Below are 18,004 nucleotides of genomic sequence, written 5' to 3'. Positions count from 1 at the left end.
AAGGAGCCACAGCGAAGTAGATTGTGTTATTTGAATAATTCAGACTGCATGTTGAAAATCAAGGTAGGGATGACAGTATTTTTCATATAGACTCAATTTTTTTTCTACTAACTGAACTCTAAGCCAATTATTTGCACATAGACAAATATATTTTGGTATGTACATGTGTGCACATATGTATTTTTGAAATTTCAAGTTAATATCCTGGAAGTAACATGTTAGACTTGTTTTTGTCTCTCTGTGCATATATTTTGAATTAAGTTTAAGAAATCAAGACCAGGTGTAATGGCTCACACCTGTAATCCAGCGCTGTGGGAGGCCAAGACAGGAGGATCCCTTGAGGCCAGAAGGTTGAGACCAGCCTAGGCAACATAGATATTTTTTGTAGATAACCCCATATCTACAAAAAGTAAAAAACTAGCAGGGCGTGGTGGTGCACACCTGTAGTCCCAGCTACTCAGGAGGCTGAGGCAGATGGATCGCTTGAGCCCAGGAGTTGGAGGCTACAGTGAGCTGTGATTGTGCCACTGCACTCCAGCCTGGGTGACACAATGAGATGCCATCAGAAAGAAGGAAAGAAGGAGGGAGGGAAGACTCTGGTCTTCTCTGTGGGGATAAATTGGTTAGTCAGTGGAAAGGTGAATGAGGCAGGTGGATATTAACCTGGAATCATCAGTCTGCCTTCTCCTTCAGCTTCCCATTAAACCAGGTGGCTGAAGCCTAAACACCCATTGTCAATACACAGTGGGGCCTCCTAGACAATAAGTAAGTGACCAGGTGGTCTCTGGTGCTAAATGCCCTAATGCTCTTCAGGAAGTCAGACAAGAGGGCTAGGAGAGTGACACTTTGATGGGTATCTCTGAAGCAGTACTGCTTGTTCACTGGCTTGAATCACAGAAGAGCAGACACTGGGCCTGTCTTACTCTGCAAGGAACCTGGTGCTTAGAAAACTCAGTAAATCCTAGTTAAATGAAGCAGAGATGGGTAGAACATGGCCCCTCCTGACAGGTATGACATAAATATTCAGAGGGTATTCATTATGACTGTAGTTGCCATTCTTAAGTCTCTCTTAATGCTGGCACATCCGGCCTCAGGACTTTGTTTACAAGCTCCTCAATGAGGTATTACCCTGGGCTATTGAAGAGGCAGCTGGGCTAAGGTGGTAGTAAGGCCCACACCTATATAATGTTAAACCTTGCCCTCTAAAGCACTTTGTATTCATGTTTCTCCTGAGCATCAGAAGTATCTTCTGAGGCAAGTGGCGGTGTCCCATTTTACAGAAGAAACTGAAATCCAAGGAGAACATACAAATGGTTCAGCTAAGCTTGAATCTCAGACCCTTAATTCCTTTCTTCTGTAGTATTTGGTTCACCTTGATCCCCGTGACCTCTTTGGAAATCTCTATGACCATTTTTTAATGTTGTAGGGACACTGGCTACTATCAGGAGTGTGTTAACCCAGCAAGACACGGTTAATAGGATTGTCTTTAGAAAGAAAATAGGGTCTTAAGAGTAGGATTGCTCGTATTTTAGGCGTTAGTGAAAACTGTTGAGCTGAGAAAGTTTTTATACCTATCCTATTTGTTTTTAAACCCATTCCCATCCAAGACTTGAAACAGCAGCTTAGCTCATGAGGTTCTGAGAGCTGTTTTTCCAGCATAACTTGGGGGTCTTGCTAAGCTGTGTTTTAGAGTGGTCACATGACATACAAGATGTAATCTGGCTATATAATATCAAATTTGTAGCCCTTCTCTCTTTGGGCTAGACCTGAGTAATAAACTTAACTAGCTGTAGTAATGAAGCCAAAAATTAGGTTTCCTTGAACTGCTAAGCTAGAGAGAAAAACATGCGTTGTTCTTTGGATCAGACTTCTATGATGGTCTTGCCTAGACTAAATCAGAATACCATCTCTGACTTAAAATTTCAGTAGTCAATTAGCTGGAATGCATTTTTTTCAGACTTTCTTCTGTTGAGGCTTTTTCACATTGGAAATTTGCCAGTTTGTATGTCTAATTTTATTGTAGAATAATGGTTCATCTGCAGTCTCTTTCTGTTCAAATCCATCCTGCACCATAGCAAATTACTCTTAACTGAAAATACCACATGGTCCTGTTGGGTTTTAAGAAACAGCATCCAAGGGATGCAACCTCAACTCTCGGCCAACAAGACCCCCCAGATGGGCTTCCAGCCAGCCTTTCCAACCTGTGTTGGCAAAGAGAGAAAAGACCGAAGCCTGTGAGGATGCAGGGTGATGGGGCACTCTTCCTTCCCACTTGTTTTGGGGTCTCTGAGGGTAGCAGCCCAGCCCGGCTGTGTAAATGAGGGAGCCATTGTTGTATCAGTGCATGGCCATAACTCAGCTTCAGAACAAAAAACTGTAGGGGGTGCCTCCTTCATTGAGGATACCGGGCTGCTAAGTCGGTGTCCGGCACAGAGCTGAGCTTTTTTTTTTTTTTTCTGAGACGGAGTCTCGCTCTGTCGCCTAGGCTGGAGTGCAGTGGCGCGATCTCGGCTCACTGCAACCTCCGCCTCCCGGGTTCAAGCGATTCTCCTGCCTCAGCCTCTGGAGTAGCTGGGACTACAGGAGCGTGCCACCACCCCCGGCTGCTCTTCTTGTATTAGAGACAGGTTTCACCGTGTTAGCCAGGATGGTTTCCATCTCCTGACCTCGTGAAGCGCCTGCCTGGGGCTCCCAAAGTGCTGGGATTACAGGCGTGAGCCACCTCACCCGGCCGGAGCTGAGCTTTCTAAGGGTCTTGGGAAGTGTGGCTTCCAGTGCTCCAGGAGTTTCAGAAGCGGAAGCGTTCAGAGATTGGTTAACCTTTAGCTACTGAGGCGTGATTACGCCAATGGAGCTGTCATTGATTGGCTGTCCCTCTGAAGCAGTCTCACTGCAGTGAGGCAGTTGTTGATTGGCTGGCCGTCTGGTGTGACTTAGTTGTTGATTGGTGGATTTCACTGGAGTGAAGTGGTCGTTTATTGGCTGGCCCTCTGATATGAGGTGGTGGTGAATTGGTGGGCGTCAGTGCAGTAAGTGAGCGAGCCGGACGTCGATTGACTGGTCTTCAGAAGCAGGTTCGGTTTTGTTTTGTTTTTGTTTGGTTTAAATTGATGGGGGCTGTCATTGAGCCATTAAAATAGGGTTAAACCCATTGCAATGGCTAACCAATAGGCAGTCATTTCCTAGTTGTATGGGAACTTTTAATTTTCACGTGTCCTAGAATCTTAGAATTCTGAGTTGGAATAAGCCTATCAAAATGCAGACCACGCATCGGACGGTTGGGCGGGTCGGGGAGGGGAGGTCCACAGGCCTGGGCTCAAATCCTGACTGTCATTAAATAAGGCACTCAATCTCTGTGACACAGTCTCCTAAAGGATGACACCTCCCTGAAAGGTGGGTGTTTTCCCAAGATCAAACGCCTTGGCATGTGGCAGGTGCACATCACTGCTCAACATTTACTTCCCATTGCATTTCACAGAGCTCAGGGTTGTGGCCCAGGGGAAGTTCTGTGGGGTGTTGTTTTGTGGCTCGGTTCTCTCACTTGGCCTTTCCCATCTAAGGCTCGGAAGAAATACATGGCAAGATGTAAAACTCCTTGGATGCTCAGGCCTCTTTCATAAAGATACTGATATAATTGGCTTGCAGTAGGGCTCAGGCAGTGGAATTTTTAAAGCTTCTATATGATGTTCGGTGTGCGTGAAAATAGATCCTGCCCAGCCAGCTCTTTACTTAACTACCCTTCATGCAGTGGGAAATATTAATAAACAGCTTTGATTGGCGAGATCTTGACTGGCCTTAAGCGATGGGCTGCTCTTGTTAAAACCTTGTGGAAATTGTGTAATTAAGAAAGAAATGTGGTATTCAGATGGAATATTCTCTGAATATTCCATTCCTGTTACCGCTATTGCTCTTCTTCTTGTTACTTAGAAAATCTGCCTTTATGACTTTCAAAAGTCTAATCTGACATAAAGCTCAGGTTAGTGAGTTCTACATGGTATGCACTTGAGATTTTCTGAAAGTGGATAACAAAATTGTCTCCAGTTCTGATAGGAGCTTTATGTAAACTTTATCTTCTTGAATATTGTATATATTATGCAGAGGCTTTCCTCCTTCCCAAAAGGTTTGTTATCTTTAAATTTGGAAGTTAATTCATGAAAGAAACATGTATTATTTATAAAAAAATTTTTTTAGCATCTAGTAGAAAATATGTTATTTAAAAATGGTATTTATGCTTCCATGGAGTCAATGTGCATAGGTCCCCTGTAATCCTAAAGTCATCCCTATACAATAATGAGAACTTCTCTCTGTCAGGGAGGAAGGGGATTTTAGTCCTGAGTCTTTTCATCATTCATTTCTCCCTAGTTTGGAGAAATGTCTAGTTAGTTTAAGGACTGAATATTGAATTTTTCTGCTTAAAGAATATTGGTTCATCTTCTACCTAAGAAGTACAGAGTTGCTAAAACAGTTGATTATTTATTTTATTTATTCAGCCATACTTTTGCTATTTATTACTTCCAAAATTGACTTTAGTGGATATATAATACACGCATCTATTTATTGTTGTTTTGATAAACTTTTCATTTTGGAAAAATGTTATGTTCACTTTTGATGTTGCACATTTTATAGATTTTAACAAATGTATAATGACAGGTGTCCGCCATTATAGTATTGAGCAGAGTAGTTTCACAGCCTTAAAAATCCTGTGCTTCACCCTTGCATCCCTCCCTTCCCTCTTGCCCCAGGCAAGCACTTATTTTCTTACTGTCTCCATAGATTTGTCTTTTCCAGTATGTCATACCGTTTTAAAGAAAAAACTTATTCATGACATTTGTTGAAGAACAGTAAGGCAGATTTTATTCCGAGGGACTACTACAGAAGGGTTTTGCAGTCAAGAAAGAGATTGGGTTTGACTCCTAATATTAAGACAACAAGGAAGAGTGGGCATTTATAGGCAAGGAGCAAAATAAGGGAGTTGGTGGGTGGAAAATTACTAAGAGGAAACATCAGGGGTGGAGCGTGGGGATTCTGGCTAAACTGACCGAACAGGATTCTTCTGAAGGCAGGACGGGGTGATCAGCTGTCACCTGGGGGATGGTAGAGGATGAGGAACCTGATCAGATGTTGAGAGTGGAGGATTCCAGCTAGAGCACCTTAGCAGGAGAGTCTTGCAAAAATTGGGCAATGCAGAGATGGACATGGAAGTGCAAAAGTTGAGGCCTTAATGGGAAGAAGATTCAAAGAATTTGGCTGAAGTTTGGTTAAGGATAAACTGTCAGAATCACACAGTGTGTAGCCTTTTCAGATTGGCTTCTTTCACCTAGCAGTATGCGTTTAAGGTTCCGCTATGTCTTTTCATGGCTTGATAGCTCATTTCTTTTTGGTACTGAATAATATTTCATTGTCTGGATATACCACAGTTTATGTATCTATAAACTGTGTCCTACTAAAGGACATTTTGCTTGCTTCCAAATTTGAGCAATTATGAATAAAGCTGCTACAGACGTCTCTGCACAGGTTTTTGTGTGAATGAAAGTTTTGGGGAATAATTTTATATTTATAAAAAAGTTTCCAATATAGTACAGAACATTCCCTTATACCCTTTACCTGGTTTCTCATTGCGTTAACATCTTACGTGAATGCAGTAACATCTTACTGGTGTGTTGTCCCAACTAAGAGATTGACAATTATTTATTGTTATTGTTATTATTAGACTTTATTTTGATTTCACCAGTATTTCCATTAATTTTCTTTTTCTGTTTCATGATCCAATCCAGGATACCACCTTGTTATTAGTACAATGTTAATTTTAATTTATAGGAGTAGTTTGGTTATGTTGATTTATTAAATATGTTTATAAGACACAGCATATCCTGAGAAAATGAGTGTAAACCTAACAGTTATCAGGAGGCAGTGTTACTTAATGAAATGGACTCATTTAATTATAATGTTATTTAGAATTTTTTTCAAGTTTGTTTTTGTTAGAGGGTCAGATTTCCCCGTGTACAGCAAACAGTAACATAGGATTTGTTTTATAAGGTTGCTGTTTCTAAACCAAATACTAAAGCTTGTTGAAAGAAGGTCATTTTAAAGTTGAGCATTTCAAGACCCAGGAGAAAACCGGTTGCAGAGTTGTAATAAAAGCTGTCAGTGCCTAATTTTTCAAGTTGGTGCAAAGGATGAAGTGTCCGGGTAGTTCTCTAATGAGCGTCTCCAAATGTTTTGCTGGCAGAAGGACTCCATGAAAGATGACAGAAGAAGTTATTGTGATAGCCAAGTGGGACTACACCGCCCAGCAGGACCAGGAGCTGGACATCAAGAAGAACGAGCGGCTGTGGTTGCTGGACGACTCCAAGACGTGGTGGCGGGTGAGGAACGCGGCCAACAGGACGGGCTATGTGCCGTCCAACTACGTGGAGCGGAAGAACAGCCTGAAGAAGGGCTCCCTCGTGAAGAACCTGAAGGACACACTAGGTGAGTGTTTCACCCTCTGGAGAGAGGAAGCCTTGTGCATTTCAAGGGACACTGTTCATCTTTCTAGTTAGTTTGCTGTTTCAACAACAACAAAAAAAAGTCTGTTTTAAAAGTTAATATCTTCCTAGTTGTCTTTTTTAATAATCTAAGAATTAAGAGATGAAGATGGAGAAAGAGGATGTTTTTCATTTCCTGGAGATTCTGGAGTTTGGGGTCCTGTGTATGGAGACACTTCTGTGTGCTTGGGACCCCTGCACAGGTATCTCCTTGTATCAAGACGTTAGAGGAGCCTGACTTGGAATTCCCACCTCTAAGTCTACCCAGCTCTGCCAGTGTCGTGACATGAAGTTCTTTCTCTCTTATAAAATCCTGTCCATTTGGCCTACATGCCTAGAGCAGGGGACAGCCAAAGCACTTTTTCCCTCTCTGAAATGGATGCTACATCACACCACAGTCCTGGGTGCTGTTAGCTAAGAGGGCAGCTTTGTGACATCAGAGGCCACTCCAGGGTGGGGGCCTAGTTCAGCCATACTGTTGTCCCTGTGTGCCTCTTTTTTTTTTTTTTTTTTTTTCTTTTTTTGAGACGGAGTCTCACACTCTTGCCCAGGCTGGAGTGCAGTGGCGCGATCTCGCCTCACTGGAAGCTCCACCTCCCGGGTTCACACCATTCTCCTGCCTCAGCCTCCCGAGTAGCTGGGACTACAGGCACCTGCTACCACGTCCGGCTAATTTTTTGTATTTTTAGTAGAGATGGGGTTTCACCGTGTTAGCCAGGATGGTCTCGATCTCTTGACCTTGTGATCCGCCCACCTTGGCCTCCCAAAGTGCTGGGATTACAGGCGTGAGCCACCGTGCCTGGCTCCCCATGTGCCTCTTGTTTTCCCAGGTGTTGTCAGGTTATGGGCAGTGCCCTCCTGGAGTTACACAAAGTTAACAGTATCCAGTCTTGCCTTTACATGCACACGGAACTGACTTACAGTATTTACTGCCTCAGATTACCTGAGAAAATAATTGCGAGGACTTTTTTGAAGAATGACTCATCTGAGCTGACATTTAAAACATTGTTGTTATCTTCTTATGAGTATAATGTTGTCTGTATCCAAGACTGCAGGTTATCACTTAAGGGCTTGCTAGTGAAATGAGTTAATATTATCACCTGTGTCACATTTACTTGGGGTTTTAAAAAAATTTCTAACAAGAGGATTTGTTTTCTTTCGGGGAATGGAGAATGAGGAATACGTAGGAAAACTGAAAGTAAAATTATACACCAAATGTGGTGGGTGTTGCAAAATGTTCATCTTTTCTTTTCTGCCATCTTGAAAAGTCTAAACTCCCTTTGCAAAATCATCGAAAGCCTTCATGTATTAGGTAGTATTTTTGTGTATGGATTAGGTTCTTACCATGATTTGGAGAGATAAGTGAGACATGGAACTTCGTATGAATCATACCAGCTCACTGGCCATCATAGATTCTCAGCCTGATGGAGAAATTTCATTTTTGATTAGCAATATGCTCCTTCTCCACTGAGCTGCCTCCCTTTCATCTTTTCTTCCCCCACATAAGCATGCCACTTGAAAGAAACACTGTTTTATGCTTATAACTCTTAATTAACTGTGGTTACCAAAAAAAGAGGGTAGCATGAATAGAGAAAAACTTGAAGGTTGTCCTGAGCTTTATTTTTCCAATTTCTACCTTTCACCAAAGTACCATCTTTTTAGTGATGCCAAACATTGTTACATTGTTGACTTGTTGTGTGTCTTTTTTTTTTTTTTTTTTGTATTTACAAGATTCCAGTAAAGCATGAAGTGCTTAGAGACTTGTAGGAAGTAGAACAAGGCCAGGCGAGTTCTCTGGGTGACCTGGAAATTCCCTTGAAAACCTTGTCAGTTTTCTTCCTCAGTTTTCTAGAAGGAGAAAAGACAAAGCCACAAATTAAAACTATGAACCACATCTTCCGCCCAGCATGCTTAGTTTTTTCATGAGCTGTGATCGGTTCAGCCAATGCGTGTACTCCCAGGCTCTCAGACTGAGCCAGCCGCCCGTCCTGGAGCCGGCACTGGGCCCGCGCCCGTCCCCGACAGATGGCCATCCAGCCCTGCTGGAGCGCAGCGTCGGTTCGAGTAGGCCAATCCCATTTTTGGAGAAAACAGATTGTTAGAAAGCTCTTCCTTAAATAGAATCAGATTTTTACATTTCTTTAACTTTCTTCCTTCCCTTGGCTCTTATTCTGCCCTCTAGGCCTGTGCTGAGTAGGTCAGATCCTCTTCTGTAGAGTGTCAGCCCTCCCATAGGCTTGGTCTCAGTTCAGGCAAGCAGTTCTTGGGAAACATTCCTGTTAAGCATTAGCTATTGTAAAAATACAGAAAAAATGATGTTCTGAACCCCTGTATTGAGTATAGCAGTTGATCTTCATAGCCAAAAGGCCCTTGGGGATCAGTATCCCCGTCATGAGGGAGAAATATCCCCATGGTTAGTATATATTTTTTGTTTTGATCTCTTTATCATGCTCACCTGGAGGTTTTTGTTGGACAAAGGGATCTTGTTATCTCAGCATGAGTTTTCCCTTGCCCTGTTGAGCTGCATCCAGTGGAAGAGGAGGCACCCCCTGATCAGGTCTCACCATCATGCAGTAACTTCTGTGCAGTTCTGTGCGAAGCTTATAGATGTGGCGTTGCCAAGAAGGAAAGTGAGAATGCTTTCCATAGCCCCTCCTGCCTCTCATTAGTTGCATTTGTGTGTGTGTGTGTTTTGTTTTTTGTTCTTTGTTTTTTGAGTTTTTTTTTTTTTTTTTTTTTTTTTTTTGCTAAAAAGATAGGAGCCAAAGTGTTCATGGCTTCCTATTACTGTTGGTGATGATAATTAAATAGGTATACCATCAGAATGACAGTATGACTTTAGGCCAATTGTGCAGCCCGCAGAAATTATCCCTGCTGTGTATTAGGCGTGGAAACAGCATCAAAAATACACCACATGTATACTGACCACGGTTTGTTTTTGTTTTTTGAGACAGGGCCTCACTCTGTTGCCTAGGCTGGAGTGCAGTGGCACAATCCCTGCTTACTGTAGTATTGACCTCAGGTGATCCTCCCACCTTAGCCTCCCGAGTATCTGGGACTACGGGCATGCACTACCACACCCAGCTATTTTGTATTTTTTATAGAGACAGGATTTTGCCATGTTGCCCAGGCTGATCTTTAACTCCTGGGATCAATCTAGTAACTACTCATGGCACCACCCACATTTGCCATTTTTACTGCTTTGGGAGTCCACCTAATTCATAAATCCGTGGTAAGATTCCTTCCTGCTTTGGAATAAAATGGCACCAGCCTCCCCAGCAAAACCACAGTGTTGTGTATTGCATCTCCAACTGTAGATTACCCTAACTCTGTGTAGTTCTCTCCTGCTTTCTTGTACTCATTTGCTGTCCTGAAGTTGTTAATAAACTTAATTTTGTCACATACAGTACTTTGTTAAGAGTAGCTTGAGGAAAGACGTGAGAACCTATGACAAAAAGCTCTCTCATGAAAGTATTTACCTGCTTTCTTTCTCTGCAATAATTTAAAATTGAATAAAGCAACCTGAGCTCTTATTTTCACATGGGCAAAACATTTGTATACTGGATCTCTTCTCATATTCAGCTTATGATCATGAATAGTCAGAACTTTGCCACAGATAACAGGGAATGATGATCAAGAACTGTTTCTGCTGGCAGAATCCAGTTGATGTTTTTGAAGGGCTCAGACTGCACAGCTCTGAGCTCAGCGGAGAGCGGTCCTGGGCTGAGGTCTGGCCTTAATACTGCAACTCCACTTAGAAAATTGTGCAGGCGAGGTGTTGTAAAAGCACTATGCTACATCTTTTGAGATGGGGAAGCTGCTCCCAGGGAGGTATTTTTCAAAGATTTTCCCTCAAGCTACTGAAGAGCAGTTTTTTGTTACTACTTTATGACACCAGCTGGAGCCTTGCAAAGCCCCAAAGGTTAATTCTCTTTTCGGTGGTTAACATAGGCTTAAGGGCTGACTCACATTACCCAAAAAGTTACGGTTCCGTTTACAACCTGATCATATCCTCAGGAGGGTTTGTTCACAGGCCCACCTGCCTGTGGCTCACCCTGCCACCCTACCTACCTGGGACTTCTGCATCCAGCGTCACCTGCCCCAGGGCTCACTCCTCAGCATTCCTCCCAGCAGGACCACACCTAGGCCTAGGGTGGTTAGAAACTTGCATGATCAGCCCCAGAACTCCTGCCTCTGTGATCCAACCCAGACCTGGGAGCACAGAGGCTACTGAGAGGGCTCCCTAATGCTAACTGTGAAATAGCCTTTGCACTGGTTTGAGCTGATGCTTTTGGATGGGGACAGGGTGGCTGGCACCCATGGGTGAAATTGACAGGGTTCTGAGAGGCATATCCCTGCTAGGATCAACTTTGGAATTGAACTGATCAAAGTCACAAGGAGTACAGCTGTAGGATTGTTACGTAAGATCCAAAAGCAGTGAAAAGCAACACTTGGTATTAGAATTAAGATTACAGTACTCTGGAGGGAGGGAGGCAGAGCCTCAGTGAAGATACAGGGGCTTCTGTCTTGGTGATCTGCCCTGGGGTCTGTGGGGCAGGCTCATGGGCACACCTGCCTTGGAGGAGTTTGCAAAGCTGACTGCTTATTTCTGTTGGTATTATACTTTCGTTTTTAAGAAATTTATTTTAGAAAAATGTCAGTTCAAAACAACGATCAGGGCTGGGCACGATGATTTATGCCTGTAATCCCAGTGCTTTGGGAGGCTGAGGTAGAAGGATCAGTTGAGGCCACGAATTTGAGACCAGCCTGGGGAACATAGTAAGACTTCATCTCTACAAAAAAATTTTTTAAAAAATAGAGCATGGTGTCATGTGCCTGTGGTCCCAGCTACTCAAGAGGCTCAGTTGGGAGGACTGCTTGAGTCCAGAAGTTGGAGGCTGCAGTGAGCAGTGATTGCAACACTGCACTCCAGCCTGGGCCACAGAGTGAGACTCTGTCTCAAAAAATGAGCCATAAAAAAACAAAAACAACCATCAGAACAACAAAATGTCAGAACTTTTAAAGTTCCTGCATCCACAAGGGGACCCTACCCACCAAGTGCCAGCCTCCGTCCCAGAGGTCAGGATGGACAGAGCCCCTGCTCTGGTGGAGTGTGTATGTTCCACACAGGCTCAGGGACCTGCTAAGCCGTAGGCGTCTCAGAATGAGGAGGGGCGTCGCATTGCTGGAGTGAAGTTCATAGCGGGGCATGGAGGATGAGCGAGCATGTAGTCAGAACCGCATGGGGAGGCCTTCCTGGGCTGTGCACAGGACTCAAGCATCTCCACTGGGTGATCACAAACAGTTGAAGATTTGAGCAGGGGCATCCCATGTTCCTCTGCAGAGCTGGGGAGGAATTGGGGATGAAGAAACGTGGAAAGCTCAGAGAGGAGAACACACTGGTCCATAGAGAGCCGTGGATGCCGGCGGCACTGTAATGGAGATGGAGGAGTGTAGATCCGTGCCCCGCCCGCCTGTGCATTTACCAGGATTGCCTCTCGTGCCTGGATTAACCATTCCTTGCGACTGCAACTTGTGGGGCACACGAGATGGGGAATTTTCTCTCTACTTCTTCCAAGTTTACACTCAGTGAAGCCGTGGATGGAGCCCCAAGGGCACTGTTGCTACACTGGAGGAACCCAAGGTCGTTGTGGATCCCGAAAGAAGGGACTTGGGGCAGGTGGCTTAGGAGAGTCAAACCTGGTGTGGAAACCCTCCAGGCAGCAGTGAAGGTAACAATGTTTACGGAAAACTATCAACCATTTTCTAAATTGAGTTCTTGTGAAAGTAAAATATAGATATGCCTTTGCTAGGGAGAAGAGAGCAATTTGAATTACATTCTTCAGTTACTTTTTACACCTTTATGGAGTCTGATTTTAGATTTTAAGTGGACTAACAAATTCCTCGTTATGTAAAAAATAAATATCTGCCTAGTTTTAACAATAGATGCCCTTACAACATTTTTAAAGCATTAAGATCATGCATGATCTTTAAAGACAGTGTATACAGACGTCACATGTCTTGTGAAAGGAAGTCTGGCTCGTGCACCAGGTTCTGACCACCTCTCTATGGGGAAGGAAGCCCACATTAGGTGCTGCGTGCTGGATCCAGGAGCCAAGTCGCTTTCCTTCTGGTATAGCTACCTGCTGAAAGTGATAGTGGCTGTTGGTGCCGTTGAGGTTTTTCTCTTTTTTTTTAGACGGAGTCTCGCTCTGTCACCTAGGCTGGAGTGCAGTGGCACAATCTTGGCTCACTGCAACCTCCACCTCCCAGGTTCAAGCGATTCTCCTGCTTCAGCCTCCCTAGTAGCTGGGACTACAGGTGTGTATCACCATACCCAGCTAATTTTTGTATTTTTAGTACAGATGGGGTTTTACCATGTTGGCCAGGCTGGTCTCGAACTCCTGACCTCAAATAATCCACCTCCCTCAGCCTCCCAAAGTCCTGGGATTATAGGCATGAGCCACCGCACCCGGCCAGTTTCTCTCATTTTAAAGCACACGAAGTCTTACCACAAGAATCATGCTCAGCAATTTATCTTAAGATCAGACTGGCCTGGAATTCTTTCCTCCCTCCCTCCTGCCCGCTCCCCCCTTCCCTTTCTTCCACCTGCATAATGGCTACAAGAAGTAGCAGGTGGGGATCAGGGTAACGGGCTGTAACTGCAACCAGAGAAGGCAGCCCTGCCCCGGGTAACTAAAGGCCCTTTAGTTAGGGTTAGCCTGCATAAATACATGTAATGAGAGCAGCAACAGCTTGCAGTTTATACAGCACTTTGCAATTTACTAGGCGGCTTAACACTTACAGGCATTTTTTTATATCAGTGGTAAAGACTCTAGAATTGTGTCTAGGAAGAATTAGAGGGCTTCAGACTAGTGGGAAAGGGGTCAGTCTTGAGCCTGTGCTTCATACTAAGCATGCTGATTTTACTTAGATCGAAAGACCCAGGTTAGTCGAGTAGTCAAGCAAGATTTTAGTTACATGGTACATAAATTTATGAAAATGTCCAGTTCATATGAAAATATGTAATAGCACCCCAGGCCAGCCTCAGTAGTGTTACTAATCACAGATGAAAAAACGAAGCCTGAGAACACAGCAGTCACAGGTACGAGACCCAGAGGGGACTTCAGATCTAATCTGAATTATTTTTCCTCTACCAAATTGACTATCTGGATTTAGTGGTAGGCCGCTTTGTACATTTAGGGGGACTCTGTCCCAGAGTCAGAATTATACCAAGTTCTTTGTTTTAGAAATGAGAAACCTCGGGACTAACTAGCAAGCCTAGAAAGGGGTTCAAGGGTTAGGTGATAATCATGTATTGATATAAATTAACTGATTTTGATGAATGCCCTTATTTGTGGAAATACACATAAAGTATTCGGGTAATGGAACATCGTCTTGGCAGCTTAGTCTCAAATGGCTTGGGGAAAATAATGTTTTTTGCGCCGTTTTTGTAATTTTCCTGTGCACTAAAACAAGCAGACATATCAGCAGTGGTTTAGAGACTACCCTAGGCCGTAAAGGTAGCTGGTAGTCTGGAGACTTGGGCTCCCCTGCTGTGCCTGGGCAGTGCCCTAAGTTTGGCATAAGCCTTTAAGAGGCCAGAAAGAATCATCGAGTATCTGCTGCAGTTGGACTTAGAACATGAGAATAATACCAGATGTCAGCTGATGCTTCACAGAATGGTTCTAACAGTACATGATTCAGAACTTTCTCTAATTATTCATCATATCCATATCCCCAGCATGCAAGTGAAAACCATCTCTGCTTCTTGCTGGGTCACCCCAGGCTGTTTTGAGCTCCTAGGCTCACAGCCTCTGTGATTGCTGGGAAATCGGAAATTCTCATTTCGGCATTATAGGATTGTGGGTCTGTCATCGTGATTATAAATATTCTCACAGGTCTCAACAAGGGCAGAGCTGTTCATCTCTGAAATGAAATGTGGGTAACAAATGCAGCAGCCTGGTTCTCGTGGAAGCCGAGTCTAAGCTTCAGTTGTCCCTTTCTCTATCTCTTGGAAATCCCGTCTGAGCCACTGCATTCTCTGCTGTGAGTGACCTTTGAGAACAGTAACCAAAGGCTTTGAAATAGGGATGCAGACATGATGCAGCAACCCCAACAGTGTAATAGGGTGTGTTCCGATCAGAAGGGGGAGCCTGGTCAGATGTTATTTCATCTGGTCGGGATGTGAAGGAAGGATAAGGCTTAGTCCCTGACTTTCTGAAGCTTGTATTTGTAATATAATTGGGAAAATAATACTGGCACAAGATGGACAGTCCTCATTCAAACAATAGCACTGTCCCTTCCTGTCCAATGGGAAACTAGGGCTGAGTTATGCAGCTCCGGCACCTGTGCTTTCAGAGAGCATGTAGCATTGTGGGCAGGAGGGAGGACTCTGGAGTCTTCGATCACCTGCATTCAAATACAGGCTTTGCCACCTACTGCTGTTAATCATTGAGTGACTTTGAACAAGCCGTTGAAGCTTCTGAGCCTCAGTTGCGTCATCTGTGTAACGGGATACGTGACTGCTTGTCTCATAAAGTTTTTGAGAACTGAAGGAAGTCATTCATGTGAAGAATACTCTGAGCTGGGTTGAGACTTGGCGAGGGGAGGTGGGGTCTCACTTGAGGGATGGAGAGTGCAAGTGAGGATGTGTAGACGGAAACCCATAGGTGTGGGGAAGGCCATCGGCGAGGCAGCTGGACTGGGGTGAGCAAGAGGGCTGGGGCAGCCTCTGGGGTGGGGCATGCCACACCGTAAAGGCCCTGGGTGTGAAAAAAGAACCCTCGGAGGTTTCCACAGGGCTTAAGGGGGAGATGAGTGCTGGGGTGTCCGGCAGGGGTCCTGATCCTTGTCTTCAGGACACGACTGGAAGGGCCTGAGCCTGGCAGTGGGAGGTGGGGGACGGGGCCTGAGAGTGACCCAGGGTGACATCCCAAGCCCTGAGCTCAGCTGTGGGGATGGAGGACAGAAGAGAAAAGGAAGATTTTGAAGGAAAACCCCTAGGACTCTGTTGACTGGATGGGGAACACCTCGGAGAAGTGTTAGAATGACTCAAGAGTTTCCAGCCTGAAGGACCAACAGTGACCCAGAGAGTAGGGGAAGTAAGAGGAGACTGAGCCACGGTGCCTAGTGGAGTTTGAGGTTAGGGTGGGACGTCAGTAGGATGCAGAGAAGGCTGCAGTTGTGAATCTCAGGCTTGGGAGGTACACAGTTATCCTTATGACATACTTCTTTATGTCAGTGAATTTTCATTTTCAGATGTGTAAAGATAATGTAATCCAGGGCCTACCTCGGAGAGCTGGCACTTCTGAGGCAGCTGATTAGGTACCTCAGCCAGGCATTCAATTTCTTTCATGTTAAGGACTGGACCTGGCCTTCTCTTCTTTGTCCCTTTCACACATGAGTTTGGCCCTCCGAACCCACGGGAAAGATCTGTAACCTCTAGCTCGCATGTGCATGTACACACACACACACACACACGGTTCCCTGCAAATGGATGACTTTAGATGCAGTTAACACCATCCAAATAATACTAGAAAGAATAACACTGGAATAACGCCATCCAAATAACACGAGTACCTTCAACTAAAAAGCGGTCACCAGAGCCCTCCCCAGCAGGAGGCCTCTTGGTAGCTGGTGTCAGGGCCGCAGGCTCCCCCAGCCAGCATCAGTGCTCCCTGACCTCCCTGCTGAGGAGTATGTGGCTTCCACCCTGAAGCCAAACAGAAAGCTCATGCAGTAGAAAAGCCTAAACCAAGTCCTCCAAACTAATCTCACAAGCGTTTTCCCAGCAAATGGGCCGTGATAATTATTTCTCCTCGAGTGCCTAAAGTGTGCTAGGTACCTGCTAGGTGCCTGAATATGTTTTTATTTCATCTTCACAGTAAGCCTACTAGGGAAATCATAATAGCCTCATTTTGCATGTGAAAAAACTGATACTCAGAAGTTAAGTGAGGCGCCCAAGAACACACAGTACGTGCTGGGACTGACACACTTGATCCCAGTGTGGCCTGACTCTGCCTCTTGTGATTGCTGTTCAGTCTCAGGAATTGGGGGTGCTGATTGGTGTGGGAGGGAGATGCAGTTCCTGCTAGGCATCAATACTGGCGACTCCCACCCACACGACTGTTGAGGTTATTTGCTGCCCTTGCGCTAGCCCCCAGAATGCTAAGGGAACAGTTCCCCAGTTCTCCCTGGACCCTAGGGATTCACGTCTTTGTAACTTTTCCTGGTTCCTTAATGTTGAGGTGAGCAAGAGCCATTAATCAAAATAACTGAGAAGCTGAGTGTCATAGGAGTATACTCCTTTTCCGTAATTGAGTTTAATCTGGGAACAGTTTTGTCAGCACACGTGCCACTGCCTCATGAGTCATCTTCAGCATCTTTGTCATCAGTTTCTTTGTATGGCACAGTTTTCTGCAAACAGATATTCCTCAGAATCATAATCTCTGAAATGCCTGAGTTTTATAAAGCTATTAATCAGTTGTCTTCACTCTTAAATACAGAGATATTATTATTATTATTATTATTATTATTATTATTATTTCAGACAGAGTTTCATTCTTGTTGCCCAGGCTGAAGTGCAATGGCAATATCTCGGCTCACCGCAACCTCCACCTACCAGGTTCGAGCAATTCTCCTGCCTCAGCTTCCCAAGTAGCTGGGATTACAGGCATGCACCGCCACACCCAGTTGATTTTGTATTTTTAGTAGAGACAAGGTTTCTCCATGTTGGCCAGGCTGGTCTCGAACTCCTGACCTCAGGTGATCCACCCACCTTGGCCTCCCAAAGTGCTGGGATTACAGGCGTGAGCCACCGTGCCCAGCTGGGATATTACTTTTAAAATTTGGAAACTATAGAAAAGCATAAAAGAGAAAAGCAAATGCTCCGTGATCTTATCACTCAGAAGTAATCACAGTTGACATCGTGTCTCTTTTCCCAGTGTTAATATAAGTATATAATCAAGATCCTGTTACACAGATGGCTTCTTGCTGTTGTCACTGCTAGCTGTCACAGTGCAGTTCATCTGTAACAGCAGTCCCCAAACTTTCTGGCACCAGGAACTGGTTTCGTGGAAGACAGTTTTTCCACGGATGGTGGCAGGAGGTGGGGGCGATGGTTTCAGGATGAAACTGTTCCACCTCAGATCATCAGCATTAGATAGATGCTCAAAAGGAGCTCACAAGCTAGATCCCTCACAGGCGTAGTTCACAATAGGGTTTGCGCTCCTGTGAGAATCTAATGCTGCACCGCCTGACAGGAGGCAGAGCTCTGGTGGTAATGCTCGCCAGCCCACTGCTCATCTCCTGCCGTGCAGCCCATTCCTAACAGGCCATAGAGGTACTGGTCTGTGGCCCCGGGGGGTTGGAGACCCCTGGTCTAGAGAACATCAGGCTTTTCCCACAGGGTACTTGGTCCTGACACAGGCTGGAAATGAGATGTACCCAGTAATTTTTGGTATATATGCTTCCTG

General features: G+C 44.7%; 1 protein-coding gene across 7 annotated transcripts in view; it reads left to right on the top strand.

The window, feature by feature from the left end:
• NCK2 (NCK adaptor protein 2) overlaps nucleotides 1-18,004 on the top strand; it is a 150,579-nt gene that overhangs the window by 105,125 nt on the left and 27,450 nt on the right. For 4 of the 7 annotated variants that reach the window (XM_055107497.2, XM_057301254.2, XM_034953609.4 and 1 more), the window contains exon 3: nucleotides 6,230-6,471. In XM_055107497.2, the coding sequence (XP_054963472.1) occupies nucleotides 6,246-6,471 (226 nt within the window). In that variant the 5' untranslated portion in view covers nucleotides 6,230-6,245. The remainder of the gene's footprint in view (nucleotides 1-6,229; nucleotides 6,472-18,004) is intronic. The other 3 variants (XM_055107498.2, XM_063594555.1, XM_055107499.2) reach the window with 1 other exon arrangement.

Source organism: Pan paniscus, chromosome 12 (genome assembly GCF_029289425.2).
Source record: "Pan paniscus chromosome 12, NHGRI_mPanPan1-v2.0_pri, whole genome shotgun sequence".
Taxonomy (NCBI): Eukaryota; Metazoa; Chordata; class Mammalia; order Primates; family Hominidae; genus Pan; species Pan paniscus.
The sequence above is the reverse complement of the archived record's forward strand: the minus strand, read 5'-3'. Positions and strand labels throughout refer to the sequence as shown.